At 55.0% G+C, this 20,108-nt stretch overlaps 3 protein-coding genes and 1 pseudogene across 4 annotated transcripts; all 4 read right to left on the bottom strand.

The window, feature by feature from the left end:
- Nucleotides 1-770: 770 nt before the first annotated feature.
- LOC130842250 (olfactory receptor 1D2-like) lies at nucleotides 771-1,869 on the bottom strand (annotated as a pseudogene).
- On the bottom strand, nucleotides 1,723-7,034 carry LOC130842247 (uncharacterized). Its single transcript, XM_057718889.1, has 5 exons — nucleotides 6,953-7,034; nucleotides 6,388-6,675; nucleotides 5,787-5,870; nucleotides 5,365-5,436; nucleotides 1,723-2,314 (listed from the first exon to the last, which is right to left on the bottom strand). The coding sequence occupies exons 1-5, from the start codon at nucleotides 7,032-7,034 to the stop codon at nucleotides 2,025-2,027; spliced, it is 816 nt and encodes a 271-aa protein (XP_057574872.1). The 3' UTR covers nucleotides 1,723-2,024.
- Nucleotides 7,035-9,968: 2,934 nt separating this feature from the next.
- LOC130842246 (EKC/KEOPS complex subunit LAGE3-like) lies at nucleotides 9,969-12,572 on the bottom strand. The gene is made up of 3 exons (XM_057718888.1): nucleotides 12,004-12,572; nucleotides 11,466-11,594; nucleotides 9,969-11,226 (listed from the first exon to the last, which is right to left on the bottom strand). The coding sequence occupies exons 1-3, from the start codon at nucleotides 12,570-12,572 to the stop codon at nucleotides 11,112-11,114; spliced, it is 813 nt and encodes a 270-aa protein (XP_057574871.1). The 3' UTR covers nucleotides 9,969-11,111.
- Nucleotides 12,573-17,307: 4,735 nt separating this feature from the next.
- On the bottom strand, nucleotides 17,308-20,020 carry UBL4A (ubiquitin like 4A). Of its 2 annotated transcripts, XM_057717380.1 has the most exons (5): nucleotides 19,874-20,020; nucleotides 19,597-19,702; nucleotides 19,169-19,383; nucleotides 18,972-19,078; nucleotides 17,308-17,472 (listed from the first exon to the last, which is right to left on the bottom strand). In XM_057717380.1, the coding sequence occupies exons 1-5, from the start codon at nucleotides 19,919-19,921 to the stop codon at nucleotides 17,361-17,363; spliced, it is 588 nt and encodes a 195-aa protein (XP_057573363.1). In that variant the 5' UTR covers nucleotides 19,922-20,020; the 3' UTR covers nucleotides 17,308-17,360. The 2 variants fall into 2 exon arrangements, with proteins under 2 accessions (XP_057573363.1, XP_057573364.1); XM_057717381.1 differs by having other exon boundaries at nucleotides 17,308-19,078.
- Nucleotides 20,021-20,108: the final 88 nt, after the last annotated feature.

Below are 20,108 nucleotides of genomic sequence, written 5' to 3'. Positions count from 1 at the left end.
AATCTTTGGCCACCTTTCAAAATCTCCCTTTAGTTTTAGTGTAAAAAAATTGTTCATCTCTTCTTAAGTCAATTTTGGAAATTAATAGTCACAAGCCAGCCCAGATTCAAGTGTCGGGGACACGGAGCCCACCTCCCAAGAGGAGGCTGAAAAGCCCATCTTGTAGCAGAGCACATGGGACGGACCATCATCGTATCCATCCCTGGAAAAGGCTCCCAGCCACACAGCTGTGACTGTTGTCACGTGCACGTGCCGAGAAAGGGGCGGGTGGTGGGGGTGGTGCATGCATTCTCTTCACGTGCACGAGGAATGTCCTTTGTGAAGGCAGCAGGTAAGTCTGTGGTCTGGGAAGTGTGTCACACGGCAGGGTGGGTCCGCGCAGCCCTTTGAGGGGCCCCCGGCTCCTTCCTCAACCCGTGCGTCTACTGCCACCTGGTGACGGGAGCCGCCCATGGCAGCTTTTGTTCTCTTGAGAAGGGACTCCCCCACAAGCAGGTGAGGATGCCATCACTTCTCTGATGACGTTCCTCAGCTAGAAAATGGGGATATGATGGCGTCTCCATCACAGGATGTTTTGGACGTTGAGTCATTACACATACGCACTCAAAAGAGTGCCTGCTCAGCACACAACGGAACGCTCCATTACTTGTGACGTGGTAAGAATTCACGGGGCCGTCAGGGTTTGAGGCGCATCTCGAAAGACATATAGAATGAATGGAAAATTAAATGCTCGCGCAGGCAGGCTGTCCCCCCGCGGCCTGACACACGAGAGTCGCTCAGGGAGGAGTGGCGGAATGAGCAGATGAACGCGAGGACAGCAGAGATTCGGGGCCGAGCTGGACCCCTGACTTGGGCAGAACACATCCGTGTCCTGGACGGTCCGCTCCCACCTGAAGGCAAGGAGAAGAAAAGGCATCTTTGTCTTGCTGTCACCAGGACCAGACCCTTCTCCAGCCCAGGAGGCGCCTCAGGGCCCCCTCCACGTCCTCGTTGCTCAGACTGTAAATGAAAGCGCGGAGCATGGGAGCCACCGCCGCATACAGCGCCGTGGCCACTGAGTCCTCGGCTGCGCAGGAGGACGAGGGTCACAGGTTCGCCCCAAATAGGGTCCCGTGGAACAAGGACGCCACGGCCAGGTGGGGACTGCAAGTGGAGAAGGCTTTCAGCTTGCCCTGCGAAGACCGAAGTCTCAGGATGGCTGAGAAAATGCGCACGTAGGAGACAGAAATAAAGAGGAAGGGAGTGACAGACAGACAGCGCCCCCCGCGCTGTAAACCACCAACTCGCCGATGCGGATATCTGAGCAGGAGCGCTTCAGCAAGGCGCACAGCTCGCAGAAGATGTGGTGGATTCTGACACTTGCGCGGAATGACAGGCTACTCGCGAGGAGGGTGAGGGTCAGGGATAGATGTTTGTGACCGCCAGAGCCACAGACAGAGATGTGATGCAGAATTTGGGGCTCCTGGGTGTGGTGGAGTGGAGAGGGTGACCGACGGCTACAACTCTGTCATAGGCCATCACTGCCGAGAGGACACTGTCCAGCTCTGCAAACACAATTAGGAAGTACATCTGCGTGAGGCATGCTGCGTAGGGGATGGCTTGGCTCTGGGTTTGGATGTTTAGCAGCATCTTTGGTACCATGGCGGAGGTGAAGCAGATGTCCACGCGGGACAGGGTGGCTATGAAGCAGTACACAGGGGTGTGGAGGCTGGAGATGGAGCTGATGGCCAGAACGATGAGCAGGTTCCCCACCACAGCGACCAGGTACGTGCACAGGAACAGACAGAAGAGGAGGGGCTGATGTTCAGGCACCTCGGACAGTCCCAGGAGGAGGAATTCCGAGATGACGGTTGGGTCGCCTCTCACCATGGCTTCTGGTTTCTGTCGATATGCGCTGGAAACACATCCGTCCACAAGGCCAGAGGCAGTCTGGGGTAACATGCACCACAACCTTCCTCGGTGGCTCAAACCGTACTTGTGACATTTGGGGAAGGAACTCCAGACTGGGGCAGTAACGACAAGACTCACTCGTCGTGGGGCTGTCTGGTCGCCACAGAATGCAGGAGGGGCGAGCTGAGGCTTTCCTTGTGACTCAGCTTGGGCGGGCGCTCCGCCTGCTTCCCTGGGAGGAAAGAAGAACCGGCCAGAGAAGAAGACAGAGAGACCTGAACACGAGGCCTGGTTTGGGGAGAGTGGCTGGAGACAGCAAGGGCAGTTGAGTTGTCAAGGTGAGACCGCTGGTTGGACCCCTGAGGGCCTTTGTGTTTTATCCAGGTAAAAGTCTGGGTGATGGCCACTAGGAACAATTCTGTCTCTGTGTGCACACGTGAGAGAGAGAGAGAGAGAGAGAGAGAGAGAGAGAGAGTGTCCTTAGACAGATCTACTTCACAGGCGTATACACAGACATATCTATTCATATGTATATATTCGCACAAAGATTCACGAAATGGTGTTCACCAGAACGCTCACCAACAGTGGTGATCTCTGGGGGGGGGGGTGAAATCTTTACTTCCACCTTTCTTTCAATGATAAACATGTATCGGTTTCCCAGACTATTCTCTTGGATGTTATCGAGGCTTTCAGGCGGTGTCTGTGATGGACTCGCTTTGGGGCACAAGCACAGTTAGGGGTTCAAGGCTCACGAGGCCTTGTCACACATAAGGGCATGTCTAAGAAGTTATGTCCCTGTGACTTTGTCTCTCCTTCTCAAGTCCATGTCATGGAACCCACAAAGGCTAAATGCTCGTGTGGCGTGACGCCACTAGATAGACAGATCTACACTCACCAACCTGAAATCCAGATGAACTGGGAAACTAAGGGGGCTTCCTAGGTGGCGCAGTGGTTAAGAATCCACCTGCCAATGCAGGGGACACGGGTTCAATCCCTGCTCCAGGAAGATCCCACATGTCGCGGAGCAAGTAAGCCCGTGTGCCACAACTATTGAGCCCGTTTGCCGCAACTATTCAGCCCGTGAGCCACAACTATTGAGACCGTGTGCCACAACTATTGAGCCCATGAGCCACAACGATGAGCCCGTGTGCCACAACTACTGAAGCCCATGCGGCCAGAGCCCGTGCTCCGCAACAGGAGCAGCCACGGCAATGAGGAGCCCATGCACCACAACGAAGAGTAGCCCCCGCTCGCCACAACTAGAGAAAGTCTGCATGCATCAATGAAGACCCAACACAGCCAATAAATACTAAATAAAAATTTTTAATTAAAAAAATAAAATAAAAACTTACTAAAGTATTTTAAAAAACTAAGAATCTGATTTTAAAATATTGACTCAAGAACAGGCAGGTGATGAGCAAGCAAACACTCCCGGAAGACACTGGAAACGATCTCACAGACCTGCACCTAAAAATAAGCACGTGCTTTTAATCCCGTTGATTTTAAGAGAAAATTCTTTTAGTTCATCAGGTTTTCAACTCACGAGTCCCCTACCTAATTGCCAAGACTTTACAAGGGAAGGAATGACATCTGTCTGATTCACCACTGAATCAAGCTGGCCTCAAGCCAGCATGACACTGAAACCAAAATCCGGTGACAACAGCATACACACAGAAGAATAATGAGGCAAAAATCTTCAATAGATTCAAAACCGGTGCAGCAGTATTGAAGGGATAAGGCACCAAGTAGGAACATAAGGACGACTGATATCATGACATCTATTCAGGTAAATAATCACACAAATTGGTGGGAAAGGAAAACTATATTATAAATCTCTATTGGAGGCTACAATGGCACTTGTAAAATCTGACATTCCTGCTGGATTTTTAAAATCCATAGTGAGACTGGAATCAAAGCCTCATCTCAAAGCACCACAGCATGGACGTCCTTTCCCTCAACCCAAATGCCTCGTCCAAACCCCTCCCCTCAGACCCCAACCTTCACTGGGTGCTCTGGAACTCATCGTTTGTAATCAGTCTCTTCTCAAAGCATCCCTCTACCTCCCACCATAAAGAAGGCCCAGCTCTGCACCCTGCAGACGCTACCTTCTGCAGCCCTCTCCAAGGTACACATCTTTTCTTATCACACCCCTGTACCTATACCTCAGGGTCAGGAGGCACGATCAGTGGCCTCTCCTCACTCCCAGTGCTACTTTTCAGCACGGGGTTTCCTCTCCTCTTTAAAAAGAAAGCCCAAGAGTGACATCCGCAAAAACAGCAGAAGCTGGACTTCCAAGGGCCTGTCCCTCCACAGAAACAATGAGATGTTTAGCAAAAATGGTCACCATCAATGTTGTCAGAGCTCACGAATATAATCAAATGTTCCCAGTGACCAAAGAAGAAAAAGATGACTTCAACACAGGAGAACTTTCTGGTGTTTGAATTTTAGCCTTGCCCGCACACCCCTCCCCAGTACAGCAGCAGGCGGCATTCCCCGTGTGATACTTGGCTCCAGAGAAGAGAAGAGCAGACTTCTTTCCCAAGGAACTGGGTTTGTCTGTTTGGACCTATCTGGGGATTCTCTGACACAGGACACCGGCCTTTATCTCACCTAACTCAACTCTCTCAGGGCAGAAAAGCAGCTAAGAGCCTGTTCCTTGAAAACAATGAACAAGCGGCAGCCTCTTGGGGCAAAAACAAAATTACAGCCGGGGCAAACAATAGACACACCAAAGGCCTTGGAGGAAAAACTGGGGAAGGTCACCTTTGGAAATATTGGCTTTGAAAAGCTCCTGCTGGTAATGGGGAATCCAGAAAGTCATATGCATGCCCAGGGCTGGATACACTCTCACAAAAGACCTGACGATACCGTAACACTATCATTTCACCTCCGGGGGTTATTTAGGCTCCGAAAAGCATAAGGAATGAAGGCTAAGGCAGAGTTGTGGCTAAGCATTGAAGGAGTGCCCCAACACAGAGCCAATCGACAGAGCCCAGGAGATTAGCTTATGCTTCATTTTCTTTCTTTCTTTTTTTTTTTTTTTGTCTCTGAGTGTTTAAGGAAATCTCTCTCAAACCAACTAACTGACCAAAAGCGGAAAGAACAGAAAATTCAGAGAGCACACATGATAAAACGTAATTTTTGGAAAACAGTTTCGAAAACTCACCAAACCAATCAGCAACCACAACTCAGAGAAAGCAACAAAACAAACCCTGAAGAGCGGGAAGAATCCAATTTCCACATTAACCACATTATAATACTCAAGATGGCCAGCTTTCAATGAAAAATTAAGAGGCATGCACAGAAACAAGTGAATACAGCCCATTCACAGGATGAAAAGAAGTTAGCAGAAAATGTTCATGACGAAGCACAGGTATTGGACTTCCTAGAGAAAGACTAAATTAACTTTCTTAAATCTGTTCAAAAAGCTACAGCAAAGCAGGAGAAAAATGTCTCAACAGACAGACAGCCCACCTGCCTGGTGTGTGACTGCAGAGCAGGTGGGCAGGGAAGACAGACGCGCGGGCTTCAGGACCGGATTCCTGGCTGGAGTCGGGAATGGAAGGGGTGGACCGCAGGGCCCTGCGAGCCCTGAGCCTGGAGGGCTCACCAGGGGGCCCGCGGGCAGCTGCGGAGGGAGACGCGGCCCAAGCCCTGAGCCCTGGGGCCCTGGGATGCTCAGAGGCGGCAGAGGAGGGGGGCCGGGCCCCTCCCCACGTGCCCAGGGCCCTGGAGGGGAGGGAGGCGCTGAGGCCCGAGGGAGGGGGGCGCTCTCGCCGGGGAGGGGGTGCGGAGCGGGAGGCGGGGAGCGGGGGGGTGGGGGGGTGGGGGGGCGTGGCCTGGAGGAGCCGCCGCCTCGAGGGCCCAGCTCGGGGCCTGCTCCCCCAGGTTCTCACCGCTCTGGACCTGGACGCCTCTTGCCGGAAGCAGAAGCTGCGCCAGAAGCTGGAACAGATCATCGGCCTCGTGTCCAGCAACAGCTAAGGGTGGCGGACCCGGTGAGGAGGGGGCTTCTCAGTCCCGAGCCGTCCCCCCGTCCCGGGGCGGGGGGGGGGGGTCTCCCGCCTGGGTCGCGGGGCTGAGCCCTGGATCGGGTGGCACGGGAGAGGTCACCCGGCCGAGATGCCCCCGGCACACCTGGGCCCCCGTCATGAGTGCCTTGCTTTGGGCCCTGCGTGGGGAGGGGGTGCCCAGACCAAGCCCCCACCCCCGGCATCAGCAATACCCCCGCCCTCCCGGCCTCGCGCCCGGGGCTCGTGATCGCCCCGACCTCCTTCCTGTTTATACCCCAAGCACCTATTTATTTAATTTATCTCCCCTCACCGCCTCCATCTGTACATACGCGGCCCCCCCGCCCCCCGGAGGTTGCCGGCCTCCCTCGGCTCTCCTCGAGCCCTCCTCCCGGCTCCCCTGGAACGTGGTCAGCCGTGGCCTAGCCCCTGGCCCCTCGCCCTGGCCCTGGCTGGCCCCAGCCATCCCGAGGAGGGGGCCTCGCACCTGCGGCACTGGGGGCGGGTGAGGCACGGAAGCCGCCCTCAGACTGTGGCTCTGCCAAGGGGTCCCCCTGCGGCCGCCACAGCAGCCCCCCGCCCCGGGCTTCCCGGGCGGGGACTGCACCCCCTCCCAGGGCCCTGTTGCCTCCGAGCGCCCGGAGAGCTGGAAGCAGGCTCCCGCCAGGGCCTGAGCTGGGCCTGGGGGCCCCCAGCTCTCCTTCTCCGGGCCCTACCGCCAAACCTCCTCCGCGTGGTCTGCGCGCCCGGGCCCCGCCTCCTCCGCTGCCCTGTCCTGCACCCGCCCTGAGGGGCAGAGGCGGCAGTGCCTTCCTCCTTTGTTCTTCCCACTCCCTGGAGGAACCTGGCCCCGGCCCGCGCTCCTGGAAACCCACTTCACCCGCCCCCCCGGCCCCCCTGTGGCTTTTCTTTTTTCTTTCTGCATGCGGTTTTCTTTGCCCATGTAATCTTTTTCCTAATTAAATGTTGGGAAGTGGAGTCGGTGTGTGGCTTTGTCCTCGGGGCAGGTGGCCGTTCCCTGAACGTGGAGGCAGGTGGGGGGGCTGCCGGACCCTGCGTGGGCTGGACGCCCTTGACGGGAGGAAGGGTGACTCGCTGCAGGGCTGCTGAGGATTTGAGGAGGTCCGGGGCCATGTCCAATCCATCAGCGAGTCCCGGTGGCTCCACGTTCGAGACACCTGCAGAATCTGCGCCCTTCTCCCCACCTCCACGGCCCCCAAGGGGTCCAAGCCGCCCTTGTCTCTTGCCTGGATGCCCGTCTCCCCGTTGCTGCCCTGGCCGCCCTCGGCCTCTTCTCAACGTGGGAGGCACTGGGACCCTGTTAAGATGCACGGTGGACCTTGTCCCCACTCTGTTCAAAACCGGCCAGGGCTTCGTGGCCCCCACACGCCTTCGTACCTGCCGACTCTTTACTGCCCCGCGTGCGCTGCCATCATTGCGCTCCTACCTCCCTCTTAGCCCACACACACCTGTTAAAGGAGTCCGGGTGGGGAGAAAGCGGGACGCAATTTTAAACAGAGTGGCCGGGAATGCTTTTCGGGTGAGCCAGGTGGATCCCCAGAGGAAGAGGGCTCCAGTCTGGAGAGCACCAGCGCAAAGGCCCTGATGCAGGAGTCGGCCTGGCGTGTTTTGGTTTGGTTTGGTTTGGTTTTTAAATATTCATTCATTTAGCTGCGCCAGGTCTTAGTTGCGGCACGTGGGACCTTTTTAGTTGCGTCATCTTTTAGTCGCACACGCGGGATCTAGCTCCCTGACCAGGGATCAAACCCGGGTCCCCTGCTAGGAGCACAGAGTCTTAGCCACTGGGCCACCAGCAAAGTCCCCGGCCTGGCATTTTTGAAAGGGTCAGGAAGCCAGTGCGGCTGAGTCAAGTTGAGCAAGTGAAAGGGTGAGAGTGGAGACGGTCAGAGAGGAATCGGGCTGGATCCCGTCTGGCTTTGTAGGCCACTGTAAGTTCTTTGGCTTTGTCCCTAAGAGTCCCTTTTGCAGATTTTTTTTTTTTTAACAGAAGAGTGATGCAATCTGACGTCCATCTTAAAACAACCCGGCAGCTTCACCAGTCATCTGTCAGGCCACGGCGGTAGGCTGATTCTGGGCTTCGCTGGGTGAGGGAGGGAGGATGAGTCTGACGTCGGGCCCTAGAGCCCGGGATGCTGTAGCTCAAGAGCTGCAAGCAGAGAGGATCCTGGGGATCTGCTGAGGGTCCCCCTGGAGTATCAGGGGGTGCTGATCAGCACCAGTGTGTGAGGAAACCACCCGGGCCTGGGAAAGGGCTTCCAGCAAGGATTCAGGGTAACGATGCTCAGGGCTCAAGCAGGACCCGGAGGAACACCTGTCCCACTGGCCGGAATGGAAACCTCGGAATTGAAGAGGCCTGAGGGAGGCCACTCAGAAGGGGCCAGCCTCAGTAGTGGCAAAATAATTCTACACTAAAAACTGCTCTAGTACCATGCAGCAAATCTTAGAAGCAAGAGTCTAAAGAATCAGACTGTTTCCAAGTAACCACAGCACTTGGAAACAAAGTTCAAGCGTAGGTTTAAGGGGAGTCCCTGGTGGCCTAGTGGTTAGGATTCTGGGCTTTCACTGCTGGGGCCCGGGTGCAACCACTGGTCAGAGAACTGAGATACCACAAGCCATGCAGCACGGCCAAAAAAGAAAACATCGGTTTGGGGATACAAAAATACTCAGCACCCAAGGGAAAGCATACAAGGTCTGTTATCCAATCAAAAACACTTGGCATGAACACAGGAAGTGAAATCCAGCCCATTATAAGGAGATAGAGCCGTCAATAAAAGGCATCCGGATTGAAAAGGAAGAAGTAAAACTTCCAAGATCACAGGATACTTTAGAGGGAGCGAAGTCCGCCTGCCCAGATGCTGAACCAAGTGTCCGAGCACTTTTCTTCACGGGTCCGAAACAAAGCCAGTAAACTACAAAACTCCTATCGCCGTGCTTCTGGGTTGTTTGCTCTTCATGTGCAAACTCAGTGTTTTATTTTTGCAGGAAACTAACCCAATGGTGACATAGATGTGGGGAGACATCTATGTCAGAATTCTGGTGGGTGGGCACATTTTCTGGAGGGAATAGGACCATTTGGGCAAGACGTGGAGGGGAAGCAGAGGGAATAGTGGTGTGAAATGCTCAATTCTCATGTTCCCATCAATATTAGGGCTTAAAAATGTTTTTAAGAAGGGAAGAAAGGAAAAGACCTTTTCTAGTGTTGTAACACTAGAGCTGGTGTGTGCTGGCAGGTGAGGTGCTCCAACATCACCATCACCACCACGCCCACCGCCACCATCCGCAGCGCTGGCATCTCCCTCCCGCCAGCCCACAACCACAGAGCTCTCCAGGTTCTGTCCCGGCAGACTCTGTTCACGCATATGGAAGAACAGGGACCAGATCTGCCCTGCCACTGGTTTCAAAGAACCCCCCAAATCCAGCTGAAATATATGAAACAGTGGCTGTGACAAAACTGGGCCTCAGACAAGGGAGGCCCGTGAGCGATCCCTGGGAGCTGAGACCCGGAAGAGGTGAGCCGTGCAGCTGCCCCAGCTTGCTGTCTACACGGAATGTCCAGACCGGGTCCTGTTGGCTCCCTGGGACTCAGGGGTGGATTGCAGAACGGAGGCAGCTGGAGTCGGCAGGCAGAGGACCAGAGAGGAGAGAGCGGCAGAGGGAGAGAACTCTGCACACGGGCAGAGGGTCCACTGGAGTCTGTCATGGACCACTGAGCCTGGGAGGGCACAGGGCCATGAGGCCGGGGACAGCGCCACCCAAGCATGGAAGGTAACTCTGTCCAGCGCTCAAGCAGGACAGGGACTGGGGGCTGTCCCCACTGGCCAGAATACAAACCTCTTAATTGGGGAGGCATCCGGCAGGGGGCTCAGAAGGCTCTCACCTCAGCAGTGTGGGAAAAAATGACTCTTACACCGAAGGTTGCTCTGGTCCTACACAGCAAATCTTCAAAGCAAGACTCAAAAGGATCTGTCCCCAGTAATCTAACAGCATCCCAGAACAAAGCTCAAAAAATATGTCTAGGAATACAAAGATATCCAGCCCCCAGGGGAAAAGGCTCAATGTCTGACACTGAAGAAAAAATTACCAGAGATACAAAGTAGCCAAACCCAATCCTTAACCAGGAGAAAAATTCTTCACTGAAAGGCATGCAAACTGGAAAGGAAGAAGCAAAACTGCCTTTATTCTGAGAAAACATGATCACCAATGGTGAAAATCCAATGGCATCTGCAAAAGAGCTACTAGAATAAGTGAGTTTAGCAAGGCTGCAGGATACATCTTTTATAAGAAGCTAACTCCTTCTAACTAAAGGCTTAAACAACCTAGCACTTTTTCTTTACTGATCTGAGAGACAGCCAGTCAGCCACCAAGCTTCTATTCTAGTGTTTCTGGGTTGTTTGCTCTAGTCATACAAACCAAGTTTTAAAACAATTTTACCAAGGAGACCAGCGGTGACAAGGATGTGGGAGGGTACATTTTCTGGAGAGCAATTTCACAGACTGCAGATTGAGAGCTTTAAATATTTAAGCAATTCTACATCGTATAGTCTACCTTGAGAAAACAATCATTCATGCAAAGATCTATATACAAGCATTCCACTGAATCATTACCTATAATATGGGAAAAATTGAAAATAATTTAAACATTCAATAATGTATCTTTTATGTATCCATTCAATACTGCTTTTCAAAAATTTTTAGAAAAATGTTCGTGTTAGTTGAAAAATATCAGGAAAGATTCTACACTTGCAAAATATTATTATTGTTATACATTTACTATATAAATACAACTATAAAACTAAGAAAATATTCCAAAATGTTGACAGTAGTTAATACTGAATGATAGACAGGACCTCTTCCATTTCTTAAATTGTCTTCAACTACGTTGTACTACTTGAATACCTGAATCACAGAACCTCCCCTCCAATCTATGGACAAAGGCAAGAATATTTAAAGGCGCTATAGTTGAAAATAAACTTAGACAGGGCATCCTAGGTCAGTTTTATTTTCAGTAGTTAAGAAACATTTAAGCACCAAACAAAGCAAGTCAACCGTGAGCGCCCAAGGGCCAGCAGAGGCAAAAGATGCGGCCCCCATAATAAAGTGGCCACAACTGCAGAAATCATTGCCCTAGGAAGGCTGAATTGTCTAGGAAGGAACACAAGTTTAGACCTTAACCTCTTTCCCTAGTCCTGGCTTAGCGGGCAACAGGAGGCCCAAAGCGCTGCATGGTTCGTATCACCAGAGAAAGCTGGTCAAGAAAGTTGACGATGGAAATTCGGAGGAGGCGGGAATCTTCAGCTCTCCAGCGGCTAAAAGTAAGGGCAAAGGAAAATCAAGGGCGGGGTTGTAACCCCTCCAGTCCGTGGCTCTGCCCCTCTATCACACCGAAGCCATTGGAGTGCCTCCTCGGGCAGAGGTGGGTCCAATGCATCGTGTCACCTCCCTAGGTCCGACCCTTGAGTGTCTACCCGTCTCCAACAGAGCGCCCTCGGGGGAAACTGGCCCAGCCACCTGCTGTGACTCCCAAACAGCGCCTTCTACAACTTACACCGACAGGATGCTGCCGCTAACTGTGAGCTCCTTCCCAACCGCCCCTTGGTGTGGTTCGGCATCTGGGGCCAGGGACCCACGGGCGATCTCTGCCTCCAAGGTGGACGGGAAAGGCACGCTTAGGGCGCTGATGGAGATGCGGTTAAGGCACCATCCACACGGATTTGGTGCTTTGGGCCTTATCTCAGGCCACCCTGACCAGTCTCACCCCCTTCAGGACTGCTTCCAGCCCCTCGAGACCCTTCGTGGTCCTAATCAACCCCAGCCACCTCTGGCCCGTACCCGCTCCCCCATGCTCAGCTGCCTCCAGCTGCCCTTCTGCTCTCGTTTCTCTGGCCGCCCGCAGGCGCCCCCGGTTTCCCTTTGCTCTTATTTCCCCCCTCAAGACCACCCCCGGCCAGTACACCCCCGCAGGACCCCTGCCTCCCCTTCTCCCCTTTGTTCTCAGGATGCCCCCGACTCTCCTGTCCCTCTGTCCCACCTCCCACCGCAAGCAGCCCGCAGCCCACTCCCCACTGCCCCCTCGGGTAGGATACAATACGTGTGGTCGGCTTCCCGGCCTTCCGGCCGTGCACGCGGGGTCTCCGCCCGGCCCCGAAGAGGGCTGTGCCGGCGCGACATGCGGAGCCCCGTCGTTTGCAGCGGCAGCAGCACCCGCGCCGCGGGGGCCGCCCCGGCCCCCCCTGCCATCCCTGCCACTCTGGTGGCCCCGGCCTTCAGCGCCGCCCTCCTCGGCCGCCTGCATGGCTGCCGCGCTCCGCCTCCGCCCTCGGGCCGCCGGTATCGCGGGCCGCCCTCTCGGCTGGCGGCAGAGAAGCGGCGGCTCCTGCCCGAAGCCTCGCCCCCTCGCGCTGGCCCCGCCCCGTGCGCCTGCGCAGACAGGCGCCGCCGAGGCCGCGGGCTGCGTGCCGGGTCCCGTGGAGCCCGCGCGGCAGGCGCCGCCCCCAGACTCGGTTGGCCGCGGAGAAACTGAGGCTCCCTCCCAAAGCCCCGGCCCTTCGCACACGGTGTGCCGCGATTTTAACTTCCTTTTTCTACTTTCCTGCAAGTTTTTGACAGTGACCGTATACGACGTTTTTGTCACTTCGCAAATATGAAACAACATATACAAAAAGTTCCTCACTGTAACGTAATTGGTAATAGAAAACGATTGGACACAATGCACATGTCCATCAGCAGGGAATTGGTGAAATCAATTATGTTTCATTCATACAATAGTCCTAAGCAGCAGTAAAAAACAATGGAAATCTGTATTGAAAAATGAAATGATTTCCAGGATATATTGTTATGTGAAAAAAGCAGAGTACAAATGACACGTGCGCATACACAGACACATGCTTACTGAAGAAAAAAAAAAAGACAAAGGAGAAGACTGAAACTAATGAAAATTATCACCTGTAGGGGGTTGAGATGGGTATTGGATTTCTTGTAATATATCTTTTTGTGTAGTTTTGACTTTGAACCATACAAATATTTTATATGTTCAAAAATACATTTGAGGGACTTCCCTGGTGGCGCAGTGGTTAAGAATCCGCCTGCCAATGCAGGGGACACGGGTTCAAACCCTGGTCCAGGAAGATCCCACATGCCTCGGAGTAACTAAGCCCGTGCACCACAGCGACTGAGCCTGCGCTCTAGGGCCTGCGAGCCACAACTATTGAACCCACATGCCACAACTACTGAAGCCTGCATACCTAGAACATGTGCTTGGCACCAAGAGAAGCCACTGCAATGAGAAGCCCATGCACCACAACAAAGAGTAGCCCCTGCTCACTGAAAGTAGAGAAAAAAAAGCCTGCACGCAACAATGAAGACCCAACACAGCCAATAAATAAATAAATAAAATTAAAAAAATTTGAAAGTGAAAAAAATAAAATGTTAAAATTGAACAAAAACAAAAGCAAATGAGCCTAACTGCATATCCAACTGATAACATAACCACACACAGAAAATAAGTCAAGTACCTTTCAAACTCAGCCCTCTGACTGTGCTCCCTTGATGGGATGTATTCTAAGGACAGAAAGAATCGGCTTTATTCTCAGTATGTATGTTGTTGGCAATGATAGTGCTGAGGTGACTGCAAGGCTGCTTTGGGTGTGCTGTAAGGTACACTCTACCTGGCGGAGGAGATGAGTGAATATATCCATATACGGATGTTGTCAGGAACATCATTGTGGAATGAGGAAAGGTGACAAAGAATTGTACTGCCAGATTGAAATTGGGGAGTGCAGTATGAACTCTTTTTTTTGGGGGGGAGGGGCTATGTTGGGTCTTCATTGCTGCTTGTGGGCTTTTCTCTAGTTGTGGCAAGTGGGGCTATTCTTCACTGCGGTGCACGGGGCTTCTCAGTGCAGTGGCTTCTCTTGTTGCAGAGCACGGGCTCTAGGTGCACAGGCTTAAGTACTTGTGGCACACAGGCTCAGCTGCTCTGCAGCATGTGGGATCTTCCTGGACCAGGTCTCGAACCCGTGTCCCTTGCACTGGCAGGCGGATTCTTAACCACTGCACCACCAGGGAAGTCCCAAGTGTGAACTCTTAAAAAATAGATTTCCTAGTTTTCTCCAGTGAAAGAGTCTAGAAGCAGTGACACTCCAGTAGCAATGAACACACCCTGTACCCAACCTTGGTTTCTCAATACCATTCTCCACTAAAAAGAACCAGAGCTCTTTGGAGAAATGGAAGAGTCTATGTATTGGGGCAGGAAAAAATACAAGATGAGCCTGGAGCACCTTGTGGTGCCAGAAAGTAAGGAGATGCTTGAAAATCAAAAGGATTAGACATGTCAAAGGGACATGGGAGCCAATCAGAAAGAACCAAAGCTAGAACAATTTGAGCATCCAAAAGACTATTAAACCTTTGGAGAGGAGGCACCAGGGAAGGTAACATATAAGTGTATGTTATGTGTATTTTTCAGTCTGGAGGGGATGGACACATGGGTGGAGTCACTTGATAATTTCTGTGCATTACTGCATGCAGCCTATAATCCAATAAAAACTGCCCCCAAAATGACACACATGGATTCTAAGTTGTTGAATTAAAAAAAAAAAGTTTCGAAAAGAGATTAGGGAAAAAGGAAAGCTCTTTACAGAGAAATGCCAACTAATAATTGTAAAAAGAATGAGAAAACCACCATTTGGAGCCACCAATGCAGTTCATCCAGTTGGGGGTCGTCCTCGGATGGTAAAACCATTAGATAAAGGTTATTGGGTAAAAGATAGTCCCTGGGTCTCAAGGTATCACCCAGATTACTTGTGCATCAGAAATGGAAAAGGCAACTTTACAAGGGAGACACCAGGTGATCAAATGAGCCTCCCTAACAGTGGGCAGCCGGACTCCCTGCCCCCCTCACCCTGTGGGGGTGGGGGGGTGGGACACAGCCTGCCCGGGGCCAAGCTCTCCTCAAAACAGCTAAGCGGAATCTACCGAGGAAGCAAGTGGGGAAATCCAGACTGTGGGACTTGGTACAAGGCGATTGCCCTGGACTCTTTCAAAAATACTGTTGCCTGATTGCCTGTGGAGAAGAGAGAGTTGGGAGAGGCAAAGGTGGCCTCCCACTTCCTGTTGTTAAAAGTCTGGCCTGGGACTTCCCTGGTGGTTCAGTGGTAAAGAATCCGTCGTGCAATGCAGGGGACGTGGGTTTGATCCCTGGTCGGGGAACTAAGATCGCACATGCCACTGGGCAACTAAGCCCACGCCACAACTAGACAGAAGCCCACGCGCCGCAGTGAAGAGCCTGCATGCTGCAATGAAAGGTCCCACATGCCGCAACTAAGACCCAATGCAGCCACACACACACACAAAAAGCCTGTCCCAATGGTGTTGTCCTTCACCGTGGGGGACACATGCGGGCATGGGTGCCAGGAGGAAAGGAACTGTATCTTCCAGTCCCCGTCTGCCAACATCCGGGACATGCACTGAAGGAATGACGGGAGGCTTCTGCAGGAGAGCTGGGTGCAGCCCAGGGCTGTGGCCCGAAGCTCAGAGACAGGGCTGGGATGAGCTGCAGACGTGGGCGTGAAGCATGGAAATGGGCGTGAAGGTGGACAGGCTCCCTGGGGAGTGATACGGAGAAGGGATCCGGGGATGGGGCCTCAGGGCCCCCCCAACAGTAAGATGGGGGTGTGTGGGGGGGGAATCAGCAAAGGAGCCAGAGGAGTGAGCCACGAAGTGGAAGGAAAAGCCAGAGAGAAGGGCAGGAGAGGTGGCCAGGGGCAGGTCCCAAGGTGCTCGAGGAGGCCGCTCTGGCTGGGCCCTGGAGGGGACAGGGGTGACTCTCTCTCCTGCAGGCTTTTCAAGGCCCGAAGGGCTGAGGCCGCCATGGCTGTCGCATCTGCTGCTGGCAGGACCTGGCTTGGCTGAGCAGCACTCGTCACACCTTCTTGAGCTGGTGAAGCCCGGTTTCGTGCAGGCCTGCGTGGAAAGCCTGCAAGACGCCAGCAAATTGTGGGCACAGCTGATCTGTCGCCTGGGCACTTTCAAGTCAACAAGCCCCAGCCCGAAGGAAATGCTGCTTTCCTCTGAGTCTGCCTCTCCTCCTGTGCGCCTGTGGGAAGTGACACCACAGGCATCTCCTTCCCGGTGCCAGGCCACTTCTGTCTGAGGCCACTTCAGCTGGGCCCTTCACGCATCCTGCTGTCTCCTAGTGGCACTGTGATCACCACAGGGACTCCGAGCTGCTCCATGGCCCTGGGTATCAGGGACTGTCTCGAGGTCCTTCCATGAGGAGCAGACAGTGGATCTCAGGGCCGTAGAGTGGCCAGGGGACAGGGGGTAACGGGTGGGTCAGTGCCCACCTCTGGGGCAGACACTTGGCTCAAGGGACACAGTGCCTGCAGTAAACATTTCAGCCCCTGTGGAAGGATCTCAGCATTTGGGGCCTGCGGTGTACACGGGGCCACCCCTAGAATCTAAGGGCAAAGGTGGGGTGCTGCCTGTGGCCATCCCATCTTCACACGGAGTCACCTGTCTCCTCTCATGATAGTACGCGGCCTGGACCAGCGCCTCCCTGGCCCCCTCCTACCTGGGGCCTCCCATCTCTCATCTTGGTAGCGTCTCCTCCCTCTCCAACTTCTCTCCCCCACCCTGCCCCTCCACAGCTACACACTCCTGCACAGACAAGCTTCTGGAACCCGGGGTCCTCCGTCACTGTCACAGCCTCTTCCCCTCCCCCCTCGCAGTCACTTCTTGCCCCACAACATCGCCGACAACCTTCTTGTTACCAACGCGAGGGGAGTCTCTTCCCTGCCCTCGCTTTGCTTCTTGGCAGCACTGGACACCCCTACCCTTTCTGGAGGGTATTCTTGGCCTCTGACACCGAGCTCTCCCTGTGGCCTTGTGGTGTTTGGGGAGGCTCCTTGGCCTGCATAGTGTCTCCAGTTGGTGAAGTCTCTCAAGGCCCAGTCCTCTCCCCTTTTTATGCCACACTCTCTGGGAAGCTATCTCATCCGTCGTTACAGCATCTAGGACATCGTGTCCACAGGCCACTGCTGAACATCATGCAAGGCTGCAAGGGGCTGTGGAATTGGACTGGGCCCAGACCCCAGTCAGCTCTGTTAGCGAGGTGCTTTCCATACACCTTGAAGATGCCACTCCTGTCTCCACGTCCAGCCTGATCTGCCCACTGACTTCCTGACCCCCATGTCCAACTGCCCAGCAGATGGCTCCTAACCACCAGGTGGCTTTGTCACCCGAGTTGGGAGGCACTGGCACAAGGGACTCAACAACGGTCTCTAGGGTCTGTCTGCAAGGTAAATCTGTGTTTGTCACTCCCCGGCCCTGGACAAGTCCGCCCTCCCACAGCCCATCCCACCCCCCACCAAAATGATGGAGGCACCACCCAGTTCTGACCAACGAAAGGACAGCGTTTATTTGCTGGGGGCATCTGAGGAAGAAGCTACGCTACAGGACGGGAAGGTGCTCCTTGCTGGCTGTGATCGAGGGATTTGGTGGAAGCTGCAGGCAACCATCTTCTGATCCTGAGGCAGAGGCCTGGGATGAAGCAGACACTGCAGAGTGCAGAGGGGAGGTAGGAAGAAACTGGGTATTTGGTGAAATTGTTTATCTGCTGCCAATACCCCTGGACTTCTCAGCTTTGTAAACGAATACATTTCCTTTATTGCTTAAACCAATTTCCTTTATGATTAAATCAACTACTGGAAACCAAAAGCATCCCAGCTAATATAGTTCCTTTCATATCAAAGTCAAAGTCTCACATTCACCTCTAGTGGGATTGAAAATGTCAACATAAATTTTCCTGATTGGAAAGAAATGAGAGCGTAGGTAAGCCTATCACACGGGCCCTGCTGCTGAGCGTGCCCAGCTCCTGGGTGGGGCCAGGGCCTTCCACCTGTTCTTCAAAGACTTTGCCCCTCAGGCCTCTGTCTGTCCTCCCAGCCCGCGGACCCAGCGCTTACCCCACAAGGCCCAGGCAGAAGGGTGGCCCAGGTGCCCTCCTCTGAGGAGCAGGTGCCTCGATGATCTCTAGGGCCTACCTCCTGATTTCGGCCCCTCCCCACCCCCCGAGGTTTCCTGTCAGGCAGTGTGTGGTGTGCACAGCAAAAGTCCCTGTACACGCGCGGCAGAGGAAGGGTCTACTTCCACACTGTGGGTGAGCACAGGGTATGGGGGCCTGACTGAGTAACCTCAAGCCCGTCACCTGTCATCTCCAAAGGTCAAGGACTGCCCGTGTCTGGGAGGAGACAAGCAGACAGGGAGCCCCAAGAAAAGCTGGGACACTAAGGGCCAGGACAGCCCACCTGTGGGCCATGCTTGGCCGTCGCTCAGCTCCTGGCCTCAGTTTGTATCTGGGACATGAGGGGGAGGGTCACTGCAGACTCCCGACCCCAGGGGTCAGGGGTAAAGGAAACTGACTGAGGTCTAAGGAGTGGCCCTTACTGTGTGGAGTCAACAGCCGGGGACCAACATGACACAGGGACTTGCCTAAGGTCACACCCCAGAGCTGGGTGACGTCCCAGACTCCCCAGCCCACTTTCCCTTGGTCGAGGGCACACTGGTCGCAGCAGCTTGAGGGGCCCCAAGGCTGGCTGTCACTGACCTCCCGCCAATGCTGGACCTGCCAGAGGCGAGGGGACAGGGTTGGACAGCAGGCCCAGCTGCTTCCGCTTTCGGGCCTGGGAAGGCACTGCTCCAGGGCTCGTCCTCAGTGGGCCAAGCATGGAATGCCAAGGCCCACCTCTCAGCATCCTTCTAAGCAACCCCTTTCACCCTCTCACCTTGAGGCACTTCTAGAAACTGACTGGACTCAGATTCTGGCTCCCCTACTTCACCACTAGGAGCCTTGGCTGTCTCACCTTTTGTGTAAAATGTGGGAGCAAACCCAGGTCAAGAGCTTTGAGCGGGGCCTGGTCCCTAACAAGAGCCAGGCACAGGTACCCGGGTACCCGCCAGCTAGTATTATGAGCCAGATTGCAACAGGAGAACACATTTAATGCTACATGCAGCTTGTGGCCTGGCCAGGCTCCTCCCCACACTCCGAGAATCCTACTTGGAGAACCCCTTCTCCATAGCTTCAGTCACTTCGGGGTGCAGGAAGCGGCCAGCCAAGCGTTCGATGTCGTCCAGCGTCAGGCGGCTCAGGGACCTCTCATAATCCTGAGGAGAAAAGGCCAGGAGGCTTCAGGTGCGGGTGGGTGGCCGCTGCGCTAGAGGCAGGGGCTGGGCGGCCCGGGCGACGCTGCTCACCCTCTGGAGTTGATCTAGGACTCTGCTGGCATCTGCGGCGCTGAAGTGACGGGCCAGGACTTTGGAGATGAGCGGCCAGGCGGCTGGGGGTGCGGGCGGGGCCTCAGCCACCCTCCGCGCGGTGCTTTCTTCCAGTAACACCTTCTCCAGAGGTTTGACCACTAGGTTGAGCTTGGAATTGGGCCCAATGCTGTAATCGGAGAGTCTTTTCCCATCTGCCCGAGAGAGATTGATGGAGCTATGGCCCACAATGGGGGGAACGGCCTCGGGGAGCCCAGGCGGAGCGCCGCGGCATGCGGCTGAGGATGCCGCCTCCCCGGGGGTCGTGGCCAGCGCTCCCTCCACTACACTGCTGCCCTGGCTCGGCCCGGACGCCCCGTCCCCTGCCTTCCCGCGGGGCTCCCCAGGCGTCTCCCCTCCCGGCTTACCTGCCAGAGCCTTGCCCTTGAACAGCAGCCGCTGCTGGCGGACAGGGACGTTCAGCTTCTCAGAGACCAGATGTTTCAGCGTGGACACCAGCTCGTCCTCTGACACCTGGCCGGGCCGAGGGCGGGCGGCAGGTGAGGCCGCGGCCCCCGCGGAGGGCGGCTCTCCTGGCCTCCCCGGCGCGGCCGGCCCGCCCGGTCCGTCCCCGCCCTCGGCCCGGCCCCGCGCCCGGGGGCCAACCGCCTCAGCCGACATGGCGGCGGGGCCCGACGACACTACCTGCAGGCTGCACTCGCGGCCCTGGAGCGCCTTCACTGTCAGCTGCATGGCGGCCGCCGCGGCGTCCACTCCGGCCCGCGCGCACCCCCACCGCCCCCCGCCGCGCGCCACCGCCCAGGGCGCGCGCTGGAACCTCCCGCCGCCGCCGCCGGAAGCCGCACGAGGGGCGCGCCCGGCGTCGCGGCCCCGCCCCGCCCCCGCGGCCCCGCCCGGCCGACGCACGCGGACGCCCCGG

This window comes from Hippopotamus amphibius, chromosome X (genome assembly GCF_030028045.1).
Source record: "Hippopotamus amphibius kiboko isolate mHipAmp2 chromosome X, mHipAmp2.hap2, whole genome shotgun sequence".
Taxonomy (NCBI): Eukaryota; Metazoa; Chordata; class Mammalia; order Artiodactyla; family Hippopotamidae; genus Hippopotamus; species Hippopotamus amphibius.
The sequence above is the reverse complement of the archived record's forward strand: the minus strand, read 5'-3'. Positions and strand labels throughout refer to the sequence as shown.

What these genes read in the sequence shown, in the direction of transcription:
- LOC130842247 (XM_057718889.1), bottom strand. Translation starts at nt 7,034, where the DNA reads ATGGCCCCGGACCTCCTCAAATCCTCAGCAGCCCTGCAGCGAGTCACC. An exon ending in ACCCGCCCCCAGTGCCGCAG is followed by an intron (nt 5,871 to 6,387) that starts GTGCGAGGCCCC and finishes CGCCACCCTTAG; the next exon opens with CTGTTGCTGGACACGAGGCC. An exon ending in AGGCGTCCAGGTCCAGAGCG is followed by an intron (nt 5,437 to 5,786) that starts GTGAGAACCTGG and finishes TCCCGACTCCAG; the next exon opens with CCAGGAATCCGGTCCTGAAG.
- LOC130842246 (XM_057718888.1), bottom strand. Translation starts at nt 12,572, where the DNA reads ATGTTGTTTCATATTTGCGAAGTGACAAAAACGTCGTATACGGTCACT. An exon ending in GGAAGCCGACCACACGTATT is followed by an intron (nt 11,595 to 12,003) that starts GTATCCTACCCG and finishes CATCTCCATCAG; the next exon opens with CGCCCTAAGCGTGCCTTTCC. An exon ending in AGCGGCAGCATCCTGTCGGT is followed by an intron (nt 11,227 to 11,465) that starts GTAAGTTGTAGA and finishes CCTTACTTTTAG; the next exon opens with CCGCTGGAGAGCTGAAGATT.
- UBL4A (XM_057717380.1), bottom strand. Translation starts at nt 19,921, where the DNA reads ATGCAGCTGACAGTGAAGGCGCTCCAGGGCCGCGAGTGCAGCCTGCAG. An exon ending in GCCGCGAGTGCAGCCTGCAG is followed by an intron (nt 19,703 to 19,873) that starts GTAGTGTCGTCG and finishes CGGCCCGGCCAG; the next exon opens with GTGTCAGAGGACGAGCTGGT. An exon ending in ATGGAGAAGGGGTTCTCCAA is followed by an intron (nt 17,473 to 18,971) that starts GTAGGATTCTCG and finishes TGCACTCTGCAG; the next exon opens with TGTCTGCTTCATCCCAGGCC.